Source organism: Hyperolius riggenbachi, chromosome 4 (assembly GCF_040937935.1).
Source record: "Hyperolius riggenbachi isolate aHypRig1 chromosome 4, aHypRig1.pri, whole genome shotgun sequence".
In the NCBI taxonomy this organism is placed as follows: Eukaryota; Metazoa; Chordata; class Amphibia; order Anura; family Hyperoliidae; genus Hyperolius; species Hyperolius riggenbachi.
The window spans coordinates 334998737-335020063 of NC_090649.1; the positions used below are offsets into that span (position 1 = coordinate 334998737).

The window sequence follows — 21327 nt, forward strand, 5'->3', positions numbered from 1 at the left end:
TTTCGGGGAAACACGGTATCGTTAATACGGCAAAAAAAGCAGAAAAAAAAGACGCCGTGATAAATATACTTGACAACATTAGAACATTACATTTTTTTAAATAAGTTATCGTTTTAGAAGCTTGCAACATTATAGTTTTTATAATATTACTTAGTTTGTACAGTATGTACAGATTTTACGTTATCAAATATATTATTGTTTCTATGTGTAAAAGGGTGTTTCTGCAGTGGGAGTGGTTAGGGTTAGGCACCACCCGGGCAGTGGTTAGTTTTTGGCAACACCAGGGGGGTGGTTAGGGTTAGGCACTACCGGGGAGGTGGTTAGGGTTAGGCACCACCGGGAGGGAGGTTAGGCACCACCAGGGGAGTGGTTAGTTTTAGGCTCCACCCGGGGGAGGGTACTGTGTGAGAGTAGGGTTGGGTTAAGCTGTAGAGTTACGTAACGATTTTTAACGTAAATATATTTACGTTATTGTCTCCTGTCTGTTTTTGCAACGGTATTTATTGTTAACCAAGTTTGATAACAATGTTTATCGTTATCAGATTTCGTTATCCACCGACACCATCTCGTTATCCAGCCAAGCCCTTTTTTCATGGCACCCTTTTTTCATGCATGCATTCTGATGTCAGTGAAAAGAAGAATATGCCTGGTCTTACAGATTGTTCTGGGAATATAATTCTGCATATCTAAGCAATTAGGCTATTACTGGGAGGGTGGGGGTTCATACCAATATACAGCAATATATAGATATAGGAAGTGTTTCTGATGCTCAAACTAGGAACAATTAGCATGGGTATCCTGCATAATGTACTGCATTCTACTATATGTCACTACAGTGCCTCTTTAGCAACATTTACTGTATCCAGCATTTCATTAAATTAATTAATGTTGCTAGCACATGGTTTCTTGCACTTAAGCACTCTGACATCCATTTTATTGTTTTATATTATGAAAATCTGAAATATGCATCAGTTCTTCACACAGCTTCTCTTTTGAGACCAAGGTCTTAACTAATCGGCATCAAAGAGACCCTCCCCTTTGGTGCAGAAGGAGCAACAAGGACGACTACTGTTATGTATTCCTTTCTCAGAATATATACTTGGGGGGGGGGGGGGGGTCAATCTTTGTTTGGATATATCTGGATGTAGTACACCCCTTTCCGTACACAGTTATTTATTCAGTGTACAGTAGTGGTAACATTATTTTATTTGTTCCTTTTATTTGTTACAAATGATTCTTTATGCAAATAACATAAGCTTGTTGTGCTTTCATAGAATGTCTTGTCTGCAAATTTTATTCAAAAATGACTTGTCACCAAGCCAGAATATGTGCTGCTTTCTTCCCTTTAGCTACACACCTCTTAAGTAAACATGAACAAGTCTGCTAGGAAAACTTCTTCTGCAAGGATACTTTATGGAGAAGCACATTTAAGTAATCAATTTGTACATTTTGTGTTGTCCAGTCATTCTTATCTGATCACTTCTCACCATTTTGTGTAGGTTAATCATGAACAGTAGTGCAAATTGGACACCTGATAAATGAATCATGTGCATCTCCACTAAATATCCATGAAGAAATTATAATCTATACTTAAATGAAAGTAAGCATTTTTACTTTACAGTATAGTTTGAAAAAGCCCTGATGTAATCTTCCTTCAGTAGGCGCACTTCCGTAAACAATCACATGTAAATTATTACCACAAAAATTGTGCTTAGTCACTCTTCAAAAAAAACAAAAAAAAAAACCTGACCCACATGTATCACAGTGATATATGAACACAAAACACACCAATCATTCTCTTATCGTTCCATCACTAAATAGCCACTATTGTATAGCAAAGGTTTGTTTTTTATGCTTTTTTACGTTAATATAATTTATGATCCCTTTTATACAAGTGCTCTGCCAGTCTCAGTAGAAACGCAACTGGTTTTCTGTATAAGCCCAATTGGTATCCGAGTAAGGGCAGAGACACACTGCAGAGTGATTTTCGATCCGTTTTCATTTTTTTTTTTTTTTTTTTTTAAATTGTGATCACTGCAATTTTGCAGCAACTTTACAGAGAGTTTAATGCAGGGGTGTCAAACAAACTTAAATACAAACTGGGCCAAAGTTAAGCTCTGGGAGCAAGTCGCGGGCCAACCTCAAAGTCTAGTGACCACCCCTCTCCCTTATAATGTTTCCTGGTGTCTAATAGCCCTCCTCCATCCCCCCTATACAGTTCCCTGGTGTCTATTGCCTTCTTCCTTCCCCTATACAGTTCCCTGGTATCTAGTGACCCTCATCCCTCCCCTTTACAGTTCCCTGGTGTTTAGTGGTCCTCCTTTCCTCCTCTATAGGTACAGACTAACCAGCAAGCTCATGGTGAACCAGAACTTATTGGAGTGTGTGAGGGGCTACAATGGTCCTAAAAGCCCCCTTACTAAAATACTAAGAAAAACAAAAGCTTGCTTTCTCAAAACAGAAAGAATTTGCAATAAGCTTTTGTTTTTCTTAGTATTTTAGTAAGGGGGCTTTTAGGACCATTGTAGCCCCTCACACACTCCAATGAGTTCTGGTTCACCATGAGCTTGCTGGTTAGTCTGTACCTCTCGGTGTTACAAGCCCTACTCCATAGAGCCAAATTAATCCATGCCATGCACTGATGAGGATCAAACAATCCGAAACAGTCTGTATGCATGTTGGAGTATTATGGCTCTGTACAAATTAACAAGATGACACATCATTAAAAACAAAAACAGATAAAAAAGCATTAAAAAACAAGATAAAATTTAATTTTTGAGTCCTATGAGAGAAAAGCGCTTTACAAATGTTTGTTGTTGTTGAGGGAAACACAGTAAATGTTCAGTTGGTTTGGAACAAGCATACCTCAAGTGCAATGTAGGCTTGAACACTGTTTGTGCGATGCAAACAGTCCAAACAATTCATTCGAAAAGTCCCCTTCTGTATTCTGTTAAGAAACAAAAAAAAAAACAAATACATATTCAATAACTCTTCTTTGGTTCATATACTTTTCCACAGTTGATAAATTACTTACTAGTACTAGTTTATTAGTGATACTGGGACTTTTTTGGTCTGGTTGCTAAAATACAAATACTCTTATCTTCTACTGAAAACATGCAAAAGTGTTTTTTACTAGCCTGCTAAATTACAAAGTTGGTAGGAATAATGCCAAGAAGGGATCTAGCCCTATCACATCCTTTTGACTAATAGAAAGTCTTCTTGATTTACATCTAGTAACAATGACACCCATAAGAAGTGGCCACATGCAGTTCCTATTTTCTTCTACACACATAACTACTGTCCCAAGCATACAAATCAAAATGTGAGGATAGCAATCTATTCACAAATGTTTAAAATTATCCTGCTAAGGAATAATGACCCTTTTCTGTACACAGTTAGGAACGTATGGCTCTTGGTAATTTAACCTCCTTGACGGTTCAATTTTTCCGCCGAGGAGGCTGCATTGCACTTTTTTTGAAATTTATTTTTTTTTGTTTCATGTAGCTACCTGAGTGGTAGCTACATAAAACACCACTAGAGGGCGCATGTGTCCCTCTAGTCCGATCGCCGCCGGCAACAAAAGTAAACAGGAGATTGCGTATAGAACGCGATCTCCTGTTTGGCTTCTCCTGTCGCCATGGCTACGATCGGAATGACGTCATGGACGTCAGCCGACGTCCTGACGTCAGACCCATCCGATCCAGCCCTTTGCGCTGCCCGGGACTGATTGGTCCGGGCTGCGCAGGGCTCTGGCGGGGGGGCCTCTTCTGCCGATGCGTGCGGACGATCGCCGATCGAGCTGGACGCGCAGCGAGCAAAGTGCTGGCTGCCCGTACAGCAATTTACAGAACAGGAATTGCCCCACCAGGGGCTGAGATATCCTCCGCGGCGGCTTACCCCGAGCTCAGCTCGGGGTTACCGCTAAGGAGGTTAAACAAGATGTTCTTTTAACCACTTCAGGACTCGGACCTTACCCCCCCCCCCTTAAGGACCAGCGCTGATTTCGCTGATCTCTGCTGGGTGGGCTCTACAGCCCCCAGCACAGATCAATTACCAGGCAGAGCGACCAGATCACCCCCCTTTTTTCCCCACTAGTGGGATGATGTGCTGGGGGGGGGGGGGGGTCTGTTCGCTTCTGCCTGCGTGTGGCTGGTGGGGGGGGGGGGGCACCTAAAAGCCCCCTCCACCACAGGATTCCCCCTCTCCTCCCTCCCTGCCCCAGAGATCGGAGGCTGCACAGGAACAGATCTGTCCTGTGCAGCCTCTAACAGGCTCCTGCCTGTCATGTGACAGCGATCCCAGGTCGCTGATTGGCCGGGGATCGCTGATCTAGTACAACGCTGCTACTGTTAGCAGCGTTGTACAAATGTGAACAAAGCGGATTATTTCCGCTTGTGTTTACATTTAGCCTGCGAGCTGCGATCGGCAGCCCGCAGGCTATTCATGGAGCCCCCCCCCCGTGAATTGACAGGAAGCAGCCGCTCGCGCGAGCGGCTGTTTCCTGATTAATTAGCCTGCAGATGTGCGTCGCTGGTCCTGCAGCTGCCACTTTGCCGACGCGCGTTATGAGTGCGCGGTCGGCAAGTGGTTAAAGGATACCTGAAGTGACGTGTGACATGATGAGATAGACATGCGTTTGTACAGTGCCTAGCACACAAATAACTATGCTATGTTCCTTTTTTTCTTTCTCTGCCTGAAAGAGTTAAAGCGGATCCGAGATGAAAAACTAACTATAACAAGTAACTTGTCTATATACCTTATCTAAAGTTTATATAGTTTACACAGCAAATCTTGATGCAAACAGCTTTAATAGACAATGCTTATTTCTTCCTGTGATACAATGACAGCAGCCATGTTGTTTGTAAAAATTACACAGAGGCAGGCTTATCTGTATCTTGAGCACTCAGCCTGTGAAAAAAAACAAATCCCCCCTCTGCCTCTGAAATCAATGGCTAGTAACACCTCCTCCTCCTCCTGCCCAGACTGAGCTCCCATGAGCCCTTGCTACTGCCAAGGCTCTCTGAAAACCTGTGGGCGTGGTTTATTTAGTTTATAGGGAATTAGAGTATTAACACAAAAACTAAAAAGTATTTGGCTTGAGGAATGCCCTATAAACAATAGGAAAGGAACACAATTATGCAATGAGTAAAAGTTCACCTCGGATCCACTTTAAATATCAGGTATGTAAGTGGCTGACTCAGTCCTGACTCAGACAGGAAGTGACTACAGTGTGACACTCACTGATAAGAAATTACAACTATAAAAAACACTTTCCTAGCAGAAAATAGCTTCTGAGAGCAGGAAAGAGGTAAAAAGGGGAATTTCTTATCAGTGAGGGTTACACTGTAGTCACTTCCTGTCTGAGTCATGACTGAGTCACCAACGTACATACCTGATATTTAACTCTTTCAGGCAGAGAAAGAACAAAAAGGAACACAGCCTAGTTATTTGTGTGCTAGGCACTGTACATACACATGTCTATCTCATCATGTCATATGTCACTGGGGTATCCTTTAAACTAACAAATGACCCTCAAACACAGAAAAATGAATACATTATCCTAGATGATTATAAACAAAAGAACAACATTTCTATGCATCATGAACATGTGCACATGCCAAAGTACCAGTTGACTGGTTATATTTAGGTACATGAGCAGAAGTTAGATCTGACTGATGTACACTGTATAGCTGGGTGATGCGCTCTCGCACATACAGGGATGTTTTCTTTAACACGTTTTTTTTTTCTTGTTCAATTTAGTGCCTGGTAACACGCAGTTGAAGAGCAGCACCTAGTGCATTTGACAAGAGGAATACCTCTCAAATATACAAAAAGGGAATAGCTCATTTGAGTACTTTCTGTAGATCTCAAGGGGGGTCTCATCTAGACCGGAGCTCTTTTATGGGGAAAGCTGGCTATACCGATCTCAATCTCCCCTTCTGTCACTGGAGCATATAATGCTTCACGCTGTTCTGGTGTCAGCCTCGGCAGTGATAATTCCACCAAATAAATCTCAGAGTCTGTTTGGGAGGCTTGAGAGTGACAGGCATACAAATCTTTGTGCAAAGAGGCGGGGATCTCATTAACAGCTGCTGGACCTGTCACTACCCGACCTGCATAGCAGCGAGTGAAGTATTGTAGCAACAATACTTCACAGGACTGCCAGCAGTTAACCTTAGGCGCGTTGGTATGTAAGCAATGCGCATAACTAAGGGAAGGCACACTCCTTACATAGCAGCGAGCGCTGCTATGCAAGGCATGGAAAGCCCGCTCATTCACATTGAGCTGCGCTGCTAAGCAGTGCAACTTGATGAATCAGGCCCAATTTGTCTTACCGTGGACTGATGAACAGCAAAGCTTTTGGAGATACGTTTATAACCCTTTCCAGCTTATGCAAGTCAGCAAATCTTAGTCGTAGGTCTTCTGAGAGCTCTTTTATGAGAATCATCATTCACATCAGGCAATGCTTCATGGAAAAAGCAAACCCAAAACTGGTGTGTGTTTTATAGGGCAGGGCACTGTAACCAACACCTCCAATCTCATCTCATTGATTGGACTCCAGCAACACCTCATTTGAATTAGCTCTTGGAGATGTCATTAGTCTAGGGTTTCATATACTTTTTCCACCTGCACTGTGAATGTTTACATGGTGTGTTCAATAAAAACATGGAAACATTTAATTATTTGTGTGGTATTAGTTTAAGCAGACTGTGATTGTCTATTTTTGTGACTTAGATGAAGATCAGATTACATTTTATGACTAATTTGTGCAGAAATCCATATAATTCCAAAAGGTTTACATAATTTTTATTGCTACTGTATTATTTTCTTTCTTTTCATGTAGGAACAGGAATTCCTGCATATGTTTGACAGTGTCCTCAGCAGATTAAAGGATACTCAACCAGAATGGGTTGAACTTCCAGACTCTATTAGAGGACTTCTGACCCCAGAGCAGATATGAGGCGAGGAAGCATACCCACATCTACAGTGATTCTAAGTACGGTTGTAGAGAAAAGTGATCCAGCCATGAGGAGGAGCTAAATGTATCACAGAAGCAGGTATATGTCCATGCCTCTGGATTAAAATGCTGCCATGAATCTACCAAGCGCAATTCCTCCATAAGATCTGCAAAGATCATGGTGTTGGCTGGTTGTGGGGGAAATCTATCCAGAGTGGGAGCACAGACTGCATTGAAGTCTCCCACCCAAATGGATGGAACATTAAGCCCCATCTACACAATACAATTCCACGTGCAATCGATCTAATTCGATCATATCAAATTGCATGTCCGATTGGGACTCGATCGATTTTGGTTAGTTATTAATGCAAAAATCAACCACACTATCAATCGAGTCCCGACCGGACATGTCGGATTTCATCGATCCAATCGAATTTGATCAGATCGATCGCATGTGGAATTGTATTGTGTAGATGGGGCTTTAGAATAGAGTATGGAGGTGGAACATAGATGATGAGGATTAGGAGAGGGGTACCTTTAATTATGCAATGAAGTAATATAAACCAACACATTTGATATTCAAAACTTGAAATTGTACTGTTCTATTTATCAAAAGTTGTTAATTTTGTTTAATATTGCAAGGCATTGTAATAGCTTTTATGAAAACTTAACATACATAAAATAAGAAATACAGCAAATGCAATTATAGAACTGCTTATTTGTATTAATAGTTCCTGAATGTTGTATGATTTTACCAATTCATGGAAATAACATATTAAATTAGCTGCTGCCATGCCATCTCGCATGTACAGAAACTTATTAACAATTTTGTCTAGTAGAAATGCCCCACCTTTTAGGAGGCATGGGCAGATGAAATGTGGAGAGTGATTCAGATGGATGAGTAGCAGACAGTGTTTAAGCTAACTCACAAAGGCTCCGCAGTTCCAAAACCCAAGAGACTGCATACATAATTGTATTGAGAAAGTACAGAACCATGGAGCTCCTACACAAAATTGTTTACCAACAAATTACAATCTTCCAGAACAAAACATGTATGTAAGTAGAGGACTGCCAGTAATAAAAAAAATGAAAAAAAACAAAACAACACGAACATAAAACTGCATAGCAATATCAGTTTTTGTGTCAGTTTTGTATATCCATTTCAACCTATTCAATGATGCTGTGCAGAAAATTGACACAAAATTGCACCTGCAGAGCATTTTCAAAAACTGATGGCGAAATCACATGTACTGACAATACTACCATTGAATGCATTAGGTGAAGAGAAAACAGATTAAAAAAAGCATACTTGCATAAAACCTAATAAATAATCAAGTTAATATGTTGATATTATATAATCTCATATTAATAATCACTGTGGGGTTAGGCAGAGATTTTATTTTTGTCTTCAGCAATTTTTTTTTTGTTTTGCAACGTTGCTAAGAGGGCAGCTATCAACTTGAAACTCTATTCGGATTTGACAAAGAAAATAAATTGTAAAGCAGTGTTTCCCAACCCTGTCCTCAAGGCCCACCAACAATGCATGTTTTGTAGAATCCACAACTCTGCTGAGACAATAATAACCTCACCTGTGCATGTCTGCAAAACATGTACTGTTGGTGGGCTTTGAGGACAGGACAGGGTTGGGGGAACTCTGCTGTAGAGCATCACACTAGCATTGATATTACTTTATATATTCCACAAATGTTGTTACTAGTGTTATTTTAAAAAGTCATTACAGATATTTACCGTTTAGTTAGGTTATCTCCTTTTGTAAACACCCCAAACTCTTCCAAGTCTAGCTTTAACTGGGGTTTCAGTAAATTTTCCAGCTTCTCTATCTTCCCTCCTTTAACAATTTGGTGAAAGTCAAAGTTAATCATTGGAACATCTTCTGCATGCTGAGATGCCCACAACAGTTTCTAGAGGTAAAGGAAAAATACACATTGATAAAACTCATCTGTAGTCATAATAAAAATAATAACTGCCACTATAGAGTCACCAAGAAAAAAACGTTACATAGTTAGAGTGAAAAAATTATTATGAGCTAAAGGCAGTGCAGTTTCTAGGCTAAAATGCACCCAGGGCGAGGGTGTAAAAATTGTGCCCCCCCCCCAGAGCAAGGTATGGGTGCCCGCAGTATAGGTTAGCCAGGTCTAGTTGCACTTAGTATAGGTCCCCCTAGTATAGGTAGCCAAGAATAGGTACCCCGGTACCCCAGTATAGGTAGCCAGGCATAGGTGAGCCAGTATAGTTGCCCCCGCTATAGGTTAGCCAGGTAGGTGCCTCCAGTATAGGTAGCCAGTATAGTTGCCCCCAGTATAGGTTAGATAGGCAGGCGCACCCGGTATAAGTTAGATAGGTAGGTGCCCCAGTACAGGTTAGCTAGGTGGGTGCCTCTAATATAGGTAGCCAGAATAGTTGCCCCCAGCATAGGTTAGATAGGTAGGTGCCCCCAGTATAGGTTATTTAGGTAGGTGCCTGCAATATAGGTAGCCAGTATAGTTGCCACATGTATAGGCTAGCTAGGTAGGTGCCCCCTATACAGGTTAGATGAGTGCCCCCAGTATAGGTTAGATAGGTAGCTGCCCCCTCAGTATAGGTTAGATAGGTAGCTGGCCCCCCCCAGTATAGGTTAGATAGGTAGGTGCCCCTCAGTATAGGTTAGATAGGTAGGTGCCCCCCAGTATAGGTTAGATTAGGTAGCTGCCCCCTAGTATAGGCTAGATTAGACAGGTGCCCCCCAGTATAGGTTAGATTAGGTAGCTGCCCCCCCAGTATAGGTTAGATAGGTAGGTGCCCCCCAGTATAGGTTAGATTAGGTAGCTGCCCCCCCCCCCAGTATAGGTTAGGTAGGTGCCCCTCAGTATAGGTTAGGTAGGTGCCCCCAGTATAGGTTAGATAGGTAGCTGCCCCCCCAGTATAGGTTAGATTAGGTAGCTGCCCCCCAGTATAGGTTAGATAGGTAGCTGCCCCCCCAGTATAGGTTAGATAGGTAGCTGCCCCCAAGCGTAGGTTAGATTAGGTAGCTGCCCCCCAGTATAGGTTAGATAGATAGCTGTCCCCCAGTGTAGGTTAGATTAGGTAGGTGCCCCCCAGTATAGGTTAGATAGGTAGCTGCCCCCCAGTGTAGGTTAGATAGGTAGCTGCCCCCCAGTGTAGGTTAGATAGGTAGCTGCCCCACAGTGTAGGTTAGATAGGTAGCTGCCCCCAGTGTATGTTAGATTAGGTAGGTGCCCCCCAGTATAGGTTAGATAGGTAGCTGCCCCCCAGCGTAGGTTAGATTAGGTAGCTGCCCCCCAGTATAGGTTACATAGGTAGCTGCCCCCCCAGTGTAGGTTAGATTAGGTAGCTGCCCCCCAGTGTAGGTTAGATTAGGTATCTGCCCCCCAGTGTAGGTTAGGTAGGTGCCCCTCAGTATAGGTTAGGTAGGTGCCCCCCAGTATAGGTTAGATAGGTAGCTGCCCCCCCCCCCCCAGTATAGGTTAGATTAGGTAGCTGCCCCCCAGTGTAGGTTAGATAGGTAGCTGCCCCCCAGTGTAGGTTAGATTAGGTAGCTGCCCCCCAGTGTAGGTTAGATAGGTAGCTGCCCCCCAGTATAGGTTAGATAGGTAGCTGCCCCCCAGTATAGGTTAGATAGGTAGCTGCCCCCAAGCGTAGGTTAGATTAGGTAGCTGTCCCCCCAGTATAGGTTAGATAGATAGCTGTCCCCCAGTGTAGGTTAGATTAGGTAGGTGCCCCCCAGTATAGGTTAGATAGGTAGCTGCCCCCAAGCGTAGGTTAGATAGGTAGCTGCCCCCCAGTGTAGGTTAGATAGGTAGCTGCCCCACAGTGTAGGTTAGATAGGTAGCTGCCCCCAGTGTATGTTAGATTAGGTAGGTGCCCCCCAGTATAGGTTAGATAGGTAGCTGCCCCCCAGCGTAGGTTAGATTAGGTAGCTGCCCCCCCAGTATAGGTTAGATAGGTAGCTGCCCCCCCAGTGTAGGTTAGATTAGGTAGCTGCCCCCCAGTGTAGGTTAGATTAGGTAGCTGCCCCCCAGTGTAGGTTAGATTAGGTAGCTGCCCCCCAGTGTAGGTTAGATTAGGTAGCTGCCCCCCAGTGTAGGTTAGATTAGGTAGGTGCTTCCCAGTATAGGTTAGATAGGAAGGTGCCCCCCAGCGTAGGTTAGATTAGGTAGCTGCCCCCCAGCGTAGGTTAGATTAGGTAGCTGCCCCCCAGCGTAGGTTAGATTAGGTAGGTGCCCCCAGGATAGGTTAGATAGGTAGCTGCCTCTCAGCGTAGGTTAGATTAGGTAGGTGCCCCCAGGATAGGTTAGATAGGTAGCTGTCCCCTATAATGGAGGGGGGAGCTGGAGCCGCGGGAAGGGCAGCCCGACCTCTCCTCTCCCGGGCGCCCTCCGTGCTCCCCCCTTAGATGCATAGTCAGTGAGTGAGCAGGCAGGAAGCGCTGTTTACAACTCACCTCCCTGCTCTCTCGCCACCGGTCTTCTCCTATCTGCCTACATGCTGATACACAAGCTGCTTCCGGCTAAACAGGAAGCAGCATGTGTATCAGCATCTATGCAGAGAGAGGAGACCAACGGCGAGAGAGCAGCGCTTGGAGCCAGGCAGGTGATTTGTCAAGAGCGCTTCCTGCCTGCTCACTCACTGACTATGCATCTGAGGGGGGAGCACGGAGGGTGCCCGGGAGAGGGAGGGTGAGGTCAGGCTGCCCTCCCAGCGGCTCCGGCTCCCCCCTCCATTACAGCGCCCCCCTCCCAACAGCGCCCGGGCGGTGGCACACCCCGCACGGCCCTAGAAACGGGCCTGGCTAAAGGCCTCATCTTGGTAAAGACAGAAGCAAAGCAAGAATTTAAAATTTCCACCTAAGCTCTGTCCTCCACAATGAAGTTTCACGCCTGATCTTGTAAAAGTCCTATATTCTCTCATCTCTACCTTCTTTATTTTAGAGTTAATATACTTGTAAACCTTTTTGGGATTTGACTTTATATCACTAGTCACTTTTTTTCCGCTTCAAGTTTCGCAAGTCTGATTACTTTTTTGCAGTTTTTGTTAAATTCCCTATAAATTTTTTGTGCAAATGCAGTCCCCTCAATCTTTAGGGCACTAAAGGCATTCCTTTTACACTTCATCATGTCTAAAACAGTATTGTTTATTCATACTGGCCTTTTTGTTTTAGATATAGAATTTTAATTTCCATAAGGAATGTACAAAAGTTAGCCATTTTCTTTCAAGAAAACCCGAGGCAGATTTAAAAAAAAAATCTGAATAGGAAACAGAGGCATGTTCTGTGCACAATGACATGCCTCTGTGTCCTTCTATTGCTGCTGCCAGTCCCCCCCCCCCCCATGGCTCTTCTGTCCCCCCTGCAAAATAGCCCCAGGCTAGTGACAATCTGCTTGTTGCTAGAATGCTATTTACCTCTTATTTGTCGGTCAGCTTCTCCTCCCCCTGCCTCCTCTATTGCAGGGCTTCCCCACCTCTGTCCTCTCGCTCACTGCTTCCGTAAGTACTTCCTGGGTTGCGGCTTAGCTTCCGATTGAAGGGAGCTTACGGAGGCAGTGAGCGAGGGGACAGAGGCGGGGAAGCCCTGAAATGCAGTACTTCCTGGGTCATGGCTTAGCTTCCGAATGAAGGAAGCTTACGAAGGCGGTAGAGGAGGCGGGGAGGAGAAGCTGATTGACAAATACAAGTTAAATAGCAGGCTAGCGACAAGCAGATTGTTGCTAGCCTGGTGCTATTTTGCAGGGGGGACAGGAGAGCCATGGGGTGACTGGAGGCGGCAGTAGAAGGACACAGAGGCATGTCATTGTGCACAGAACATGCCTCTGTGTCCTAATCAGATTCAAAAAAATCCACCTCGGGTTCTCTTTCAGTGTCCTTGCCCTGTAATTTACTCTTCCAGCCTACCAGGCTTAGGGCTCAGACACACTATACGTGCATTTCTGAGCACTCTTGGCCTCCAGAGCTTTCTGAGAGCTTTTTAAAAAATTGCAATTGCGTTAAAATTGCGCGATTTTAATGTAAGTCGATGGTAGTGTTGTTTTAAAAAGCTCTCAGAAAGCTCTGGAGGCCAAAAAGCACTCAAAAAAAGCGCTTATAGTGTGTCTGAGCCCCAAGCAAGTTCCTGAGCTTGTTAAAATTAGCCTTTTTAAAAATTCATAATTTTTGTTGTTCCCTTGTTTACATCCCTGTTGAGTAGTAGATCAAAGGTTACCATATTATGGTCCCTATTTCCCAAATGTTCTTGAAGTTGCACATTAGATATAACATCTGGTCTATTTGAAATGACCAAATCCAGCAGAGCAAATTTACCATCCAATCATGGTTAGCATCCATCCACGTTTCTGTTACACTTACAAAATCATAGTCATTATCTCTCATCAGCAACTCCAGTTCACCAGTCCTTGCCTTAAGTTTGTCTCCTAGATCCCTGAAATCGTTTTTTAGGATCTTCCATCTTCCACTAACTTTGTCGTTGGTACCAATGTGCACCAAGACAGTTGGGTCCATCCCAGCTCCACTTATCAATTTGTCTATATGATCCGCCACATTCTGAACCCCAGCACCCAGGAGACAACATATTGTACGGAATGCACAGCTTCTTCGACAAATTACCCTATCTGTCCTCCTGATATCTGAGTCCCCTTCCACCAACATCGACCTGGCCTCAGCTGTACGTTTATTCCCATTCTCCTTGCAGCAGTCAGTCCCCTGGTTACTAGAGGACTTTTCCTGCTGCAGACTTGCTACTCCATAATAAGCATCCCCAACATCATGCAAACATGCATATTTGTTAGGATGTTCCAACTCAGGACTAGCCTCTTTTAATCTTTTTTTCCCTTCCACTTCGAAGTGATAAGTGATAACGACTGTAAAGCATGTGAGGAAATATCACCTGGCCTAAGCTATCATTAAGTGGAGTGTTACTAAAGACTGCAATGTAAAATGGAGGATTTTGAGCTTGATTTTTCAGTATTTTATACAGAAAGGGACTATATGTAGAGAGAAATACACACAGCAGGCACACAGAGAACGAAGAAGAGAGACATCAAGCGTATGGATACACAGACACACACACTCTCACATGCACAGAAACAAAAACACAGACAAACCAGAACCAGGAACCAGAACCAGATTTATTTCGCCAAATACAGCAAGCGCTGTATTCGGAATTAATTGTGGTACACATGGCATAACATAGTATAGTACAAGACACATGACACACGACACAGACAATTTAGAAAAACTGCAGTAATGCTGTACATGACAGAAACTAATGGTAAACATACAGAAACTGGGTAATGGTATACATACAGAAACTGGGTCGTCAGTTAGTAGTTCCTGCCGTGCAGGAGCAGACTACTAGTGCTAATAGACACAATAATGGTGGTGATGGTAGCCCCAGTACAGACCCCGTGCAGTGAGAGCGAGGGCAGGCAGACAAACACACACACACAGACCACGGCAACACAGAGACACGGCAACACAGAGACACAGCAACACTGTCTTTCTCTCTCCTTCCCTGGCTGCTGTACACAAGCTGCAAGCTGGCTGTAATCTAACTGGCAGAGAAGGCAGCAGGAGGGGTGGAGCTCATCCCCTCCTTATCTACTACAAGTGAGAATAACTAGAGAAATGATAACTTAAAGGGACACTTAAGTCAAACAAAAAAAATGAGTTTTACTCACCTGGGGCTTCCAATAGCCCCCTGCAGCTGTCCGGTGCCCTCGCCGTCTCCCTCCGATCCTCCTTGCCCCGCCGGCAGCCACTTCCTGTTTCGGTGACAGGAGCTGACAGGCAGGGGACGCGAGTAATTCTTCGCGTTCCTGGCCACAATAGCGCCATCTATGCTGCTATAGCATATATCATATACCATATAGCAGCATAGAAGGTGCTAATGTGTCTGGGAACGCGAAGAATCACTTGCATCCCCAGCCTGTCAGCTCCTGTCACCGAAACAGGAAGTAGCTGCCGGCGGGGCCAGGAGGATCGGAGGGAGACGGTGAGGGCACCGGACAGCTGCAGGGGGCTATTGGAAGCCCTAGGTGAGTAAAACTCATTTTTTTTGTTTGACTTAAGTGTCCCTTTAACCAGTTCGGCCTATCTGGACGAGCTTCCTCGTCCAGATAGGCACTGGTGCTGCCGCCGGCTCGTGCGCGCGATCGGGCGCGCCCCCGCGCGCGCTCCCGCTGCCCGCCGCTAGCCCCCCGATCAGTGAATGGGAATATAATTCCCATTCACCGATCTAACTTCCCCGCAGAAATACCGACGCTTTCTCTCCAGAGAGCGCGGTATTTCTGCCCCCAGGAAACAACTCCTCAGCATTTTAGTTCCTAGATGCGAGCTGGTTCGCATCTAGGACTTTCACTGTGGCCATCTTGTGGCCAAATAGTAAACTGCACCCACATACATTTTTGATTAAAAAAAACATTATTTTACATTTAAAATTAGCAGTTTCCCTCCCACACCAAAAATTACCCACATACACTTTTTTTATTTAAAAAAAAAACAAAAACAATTAAAAAACAAAACAAAAACAACATAAATAGTTACCCAAGGGTCTGAACTTTTTAAATATGCATGTCAAGAGAATATGTTATTATATTATTTAAAATTATAAGCTTATAAATAGTGATGGACGCAAATTGAAAAAATGCACCTTTATTTCTAAATGAAATATCGGCACCATAAATTGTGATAGGGACATCGTTTAAATGGTATAATAACCGGGACAGATGGGCAAATAAAATACATGCGTTTTAATTACGGTAGCATATATTAATTTCAAACTATAATGGCCAAAAACTGAGAAATAATGAATTTCTTCCGTTTTTTTCTTATTCTTCCTGTTAAAATGCATTTACAGTAAAGTGGCTCTTAGCAAAATGTATCACCCACAGAAAGCCTAATTGGTGGCGGAAAAAACAAGCTATAGATCAATTCATTGTGATAAGTAGCAATAAAGTTATAGGCGAATGAATGGGAGGTGAACGTTGCTCGGATGCATGAGATTTTCGGACCGCGGCGCTGAACCGGTTAAGGACTGGAGTGATAAAATAACACTCTCACTGTGAAAGCTTATTACTAAATGTTAATAAAGTAAGCTTGTTTAGTGAATTACCACTTAAAATACCAATTGATGTGTGGTGGTAAGTTTTCACTTGCCTGCTTATCACTAGCATGGCCATTGTATCAGGCTAAATGGACTTCCCCAGGTACTTGCTTTGGTTGAGACCCAGTCATCTGTTGACAATTACAACAACTCTTAACGTATTAGCATTGCAATGTACATGATTCGGTTACAGAGTAGGATAAAAATGGGGGTGACTTCTATTTTTGTCATTAAAGCATACCTGAACTGATGTGTTGTGAGGAGGTAAATATGGGTACATATAGTATCATTCCTACTAACAATTTGATTGGGCTCTTTTTCTATTTTTTTGCACTGTAAGTTTAAACAGTGCTGATATCTATGTAAATGAGGCAGAAGAACAGCAAGTGAAATTCAGCCACTGTCCTGCTTATTGTGTATATCTATTGGTAGCAGAGTGGCATAGTGGATACCACTCAACTTCCAGGGCTGGATCCCTGGTATGAATCCCAGTCAGGGCACTATCTGCAAGGAGTTTGTATGTTCTCCCCATGTCTGTGTGGGTTCCCTCTGGGCACCCCGGTTTCCTTCCACATTTCAAAAAACATACAGATAAGTTCATTGGCTTCTCCCTAAAAATCGGCCTTAGGTTACAATGGATTATAGGTCTATGGTCCGAATTAGATTGTGAACGCCTCTGAGGGACATGACTATATATACTATATATGTTCAGCGCTGCAGAAGATGTCAGCACCAAATAAATACTTAATAATATTTTAGTGAGCTGGACGAACCCGTCTTTAGTTACAATGACACAGCTGCTATGTACATTTTTCAGGTGACACCAGCATAATTCTATACACTTTTGCTACTACACATACTATTAATTATAGCGCGCGCGCGCACACACACACACACACACACACACACACACACACACACACACACACACACACACACACACACACACACACACACACACACACACACACACACACACACACACACACACACACTAGACCAATAGACATTACCTTTAAGGCACGGCTTAAAACCTCTTCTCCTCCTTTGCTTCTTAGAAGGTTTACAATTACTTGTTTACCATACTGTTCTTTTAATAACATCATATGTCTACAATAACAGAAAAAAAAATTGAAATTTGAATACTGTAATAATAGTTTATAGACAGTGCAACTTTATATGAATTAATAGTTATTATGGGCTGGATTCAGCAACAATTACAACATCACAAACTTCTGGTGAAAGCAGGAAACCTGTCAACAATTGCAGGCTGAAAAACATGCCTCCAAGATGATGGATAACATATACAAGAGCAATTAGCCGTGTGTGTAACCTTTAGTGCCCATTCACATTATACATCAGAACTGACAGCCCACATCAATCAATGGGTTAATTTGCATGTAATGTTTTTCTGTTAATGGAAAATAAAAGCATACTGATTTGTTTCCTTTTTTTGTGGATGACATGCACATTTTAAAATCTAATGTTAAAATCTAATACAGTAACATATGTTTTACAGCACATAAATGCAGTGGTGAACACTCAGTTATTTACTTGGTTCCCCAAAAAAAACAAATGTCCCCAACCTAATAACCACTTTCAAAAATGAAAACTTAAGATTGAATTAGCAGTTGTCTTCTTGGTCATGTTGTATTTTTGAATGCAACAAGATAACTTTCTAGACAATGTGACCTTTTCAAAGCTGTGTGGGGAACTTGAAACCAATGTAGGCAGCATAACAAAGATGCCAGGAATCATGAGATAACTAGGAATCATAAGATCCAGCTAATTATTGCAAAGCAAGACATGACTGAATGCCTATAAACGGAATCCTGCCATTGGATCAACTAGCTACTTAATCAAGCTTGACAGGAGGATATAAGACTCAGGTATAGATTTTTTTATGTTCCATCTATTGTTCCCTAGAAATAAAGATGACTTTACAGAAAGTGATATTACTTTTTTTTTCATATGGAATATGACACAAAATGTCTGCCATCTGATACTGCATGTTCGGAAAGCTTTGGAATGCAATCTTGGTGAAGTAAATCAATTAAGATGCAATATCCCACATATAGGATTACATCACATTCACACATACACAAAACTGAACTGCTGTCTAAATGAAAAGCCCCGTCGATTGGCATATGATAGATCATTTTGCTGGCTGGGCACTGAGGGGGAAAGGCCATTCTTCATGTCAATAATGATAGGAGTAGAGTTTCCAAAGGTGATCGCCACACCAAATATTTCCAATAAATAAACTAGAATTACAAGATGGCCGTTTTGAGAAAAATTCTGTGACAATATTCCAATGCAAAGTACATCAATGTTTATCAAAATGATGTTACAGCACAACATGCATGTCTTGCTACAAAATTTTGGACTTTGTGTTGGAAAAACCTTCAGCTGCTTGCCCCATGGGTAAATGTGTGTTTAACTGGAATTTAACTTCATGAAATCTTTGTAAAAATGGCCATCTTGTATTTACATTTGGCCATTCTTCATGCAGTTCAGTGTGGTCAGGAAGAGGGGGTGGTCCCCAGGCAGAGTAATACATGAGTAAAGGCCCATTTACACTTAATCAGTTGGTGTGTGTTAGTACGCGTTGGTACGCGTTTTTTCCATAGCAGTGCATTGTGAAAAAGATTGTGGTTAAAAAGCGTTAAAAAGAGGAACTCCAGTGAAATTAATGTAATAAAAAAGTGCTTAGTTTTTACAATAAGTATGTATAAATGATTTAGTCAGTGTTTGCCCATTGTAAAATCTTTTCTCTCCCCGATTTACATTCTGACATTTATCACATGGTGACATTTTTACTGCTGGTAGGTGATGTCACTGGAAAGAGATGGTGCTTGCTTTTTTGGCAGTTGTAAACAGCTGTTATTTCCCACAATGCAACAAGGCTCCACAGTGTGATGTCAGTACCTCAGTGCTGTGAGGCGCTGGCATCATTTGTGGGAGGGGTTTCACCACACAATCAGCCATACAGAGCCCCCTGATGATCCGTTTGAGTAAAGGAATAGGTTTCTCATGTAAAAGGGGTTATCAGCTACTGATTGGGATGAAGTTCAATTCTTGGTCATGGTTTCTCTTTAAAGAGAAACTCCGACCAAGAATTGAACTTTATCCCAATTAGTAGCGGATACCCCCTTTTACATGAGAAATCTATTCCTTTTCACAAACAGACCATCAGGGGGCGCTGTATGACGGATTTTGTGGTGAAACCCCTCCCACAAGAAACTCTGAGGACCGTAGTACTCCTGGCAGTTTCCTATTTGTGAACCTTGTTGCATTGTGGGAATTAGCTGTTTACAGCTGTTTCCAACTGTCAAAAAAGCATGCAGCAGCTACATCACCTGCCAAAAGTAAAACTGTCACCATGTAATAAATATCAGAATGTAAATCAGGGATTTCAAAAGATTTGACAATGGGCAAACACTGACTAAATCATTTATACATAATTCTTGTAAAAATTAAGCACTTTTTTTATTACATTATTTTCACTGGAGTTCCTCTTTGAAGAGAACCTGTACTGAGTAAAAATATTTAAAATAAACACATGAGGTAACTTAAAATGAACATTGCATAGTTACTTTGCCATCAGTTCCTCTCAGAAGCTCACCATTTTTTTCTGACAATAATCCCTTCTAGTTCTGACAATATTTTGTCAGATCTGAAATATATCAGTTGCTGTCAGTAAAATATCAGTTGCTGTCAGTTACAGCTGAGAGGAAAACTGATGTACCAGGTAATGTCCATGTTTCCCTATGGCACAAGTGGGTGATGTTACAGTTTAACTGTGTGCTGACCAGAAAGTCGTTATGGGTAATGGCCAATTTCAAAATGGAGGACGGAAAATTCCCTTGATCACAGTGAACAAAATTGGACGCGGTACAGGAAAAAGACACTGAGGAGTAGACTACATGGAAGGTAAGTATGACTTGTGTATGCTTATTTTGACTTTTCATTTTCAGCTCAGGTTTTCTTTAAGTGTAAAAGGTGCCATAGGAAAACATGGGCATTACTTTGAAAATCAGTTTTCTTTCTGTTATAACTGAGAGCAACTGATTAAGTGGGGCCTTAGGCTTCATTAGCTTATACTACTTTGAGTAGTTCAAAGCTTGCAGTGGACACAGTGTGGATGACATTACAGTATACCAGACTTCTGCTAAAAGCAGATCTAACATCAAGTGGGACAACACAGCAAACTATTAACACCAGGTATATTTTGATTATTTATCACATCTTAAAGTGTATGCCTACCTTAACAATGTACAGTCTTGTCAAACTTCAATGTAAAATAAATATCTAAACTTTTAGAACTCCACAGACAAGCACATCTGTCCCAGGCTAGAGAAAATCTGGGTCTTAACTCCAGAACTAAGTAGGGTACCTGTACAAAGAACCAGCACACCTCTGTTAAGACACTGCAAAATGTGGGCTGCACTGAAGGACTGAGGAAACAAGGGCTGGATTACCAGAGAAGAAAACAAAGCTAGATGCCTGTGGCTGCTGCAAACTCTAGTTCCCGTATGCAGCTGCCCCGACTACAGTGTGTGCCTCACACGGAGTGCCCAGTAATCTTCAGTGAGAATTACACTTTTTACATGCAACTGTCAGGTGCCTGCCTACTTGACTGTACAGTGCATCCCTGTCCCAGGGGTTGCTGCACAGGGTCTTGTGATACATAGGCCTCGATTCATAAAGCATTCCCGCATGCGGGAATGCTGAAAGCAGATGACTTTACCGACAACTTAGCAAAATGTGTATTCATAAAGGCTTTTTCCGCATGAAAAGCCGACATTCGTGAGCAGAGCGAGAAATCACTGCCTTGTGCGGTGATTATGTTAATAAAAGTATCAAAATGGCCATTCATAAAAATTACCGCAAGCGGGATGCGGCCGGGGATTACCGCTACCTCGGGATGTAACGATAACCATGCGGAACACGTGCAAGTGAATGGGACAGACCTCCCAAGCAGCAGCACTGAGAGGAGTGCACGGAGGGACTCTGGCAGCTTCCTACGTTTCCGCATGCCTTCCGCCAGCCTAGAGCGGGAGATCTCCGCTCTGTTGTTATCGCAACTGACAAAATTTTATGAATGACCACCCAGAAGTGTGAAATACCGTGCGCGGAGTTTTCCCGCACGGATTTCATTGCCTGCACACACTTTCATGAATCGAGGCCATAGAGTCTGGCCCTATCCTGACGCCTGCCTGCTCCATTTGACGGACTGTGATCTGGCTGACAC

General features: G+C 42.8%; 1 protein-coding gene across 6 annotated transcripts in view; it reads right to left on the reverse strand.

The window, feature by feature from the left end:
- The window catches only part of SYNJ2 (synaptojanin 2), a 289087-nt gene that overhangs the window by 171324 nt on the left and 96436 nt on the right, over positions 1–21327 (reverse strand). For all 6 annotated transcript variants that reach the window (XM_068231852.1, XM_068231851.1, XM_068231850.1 and 3 more), the window contains 3 exons: positions 17087–17183; positions 8708–8880; positions 2866–2947 (listed from right to left, as the gene is read on the reverse strand). In XM_068231852.1, coding sequence (XP_068087953.1) covers positions 2866–2947; positions 8708–8880; positions 17087–17183 — 352 coding nt within the window. The remainder of the gene's footprint in view (positions 1–2865; positions 2948–8707; positions 8881–17086; positions 17184–21327) is intronic.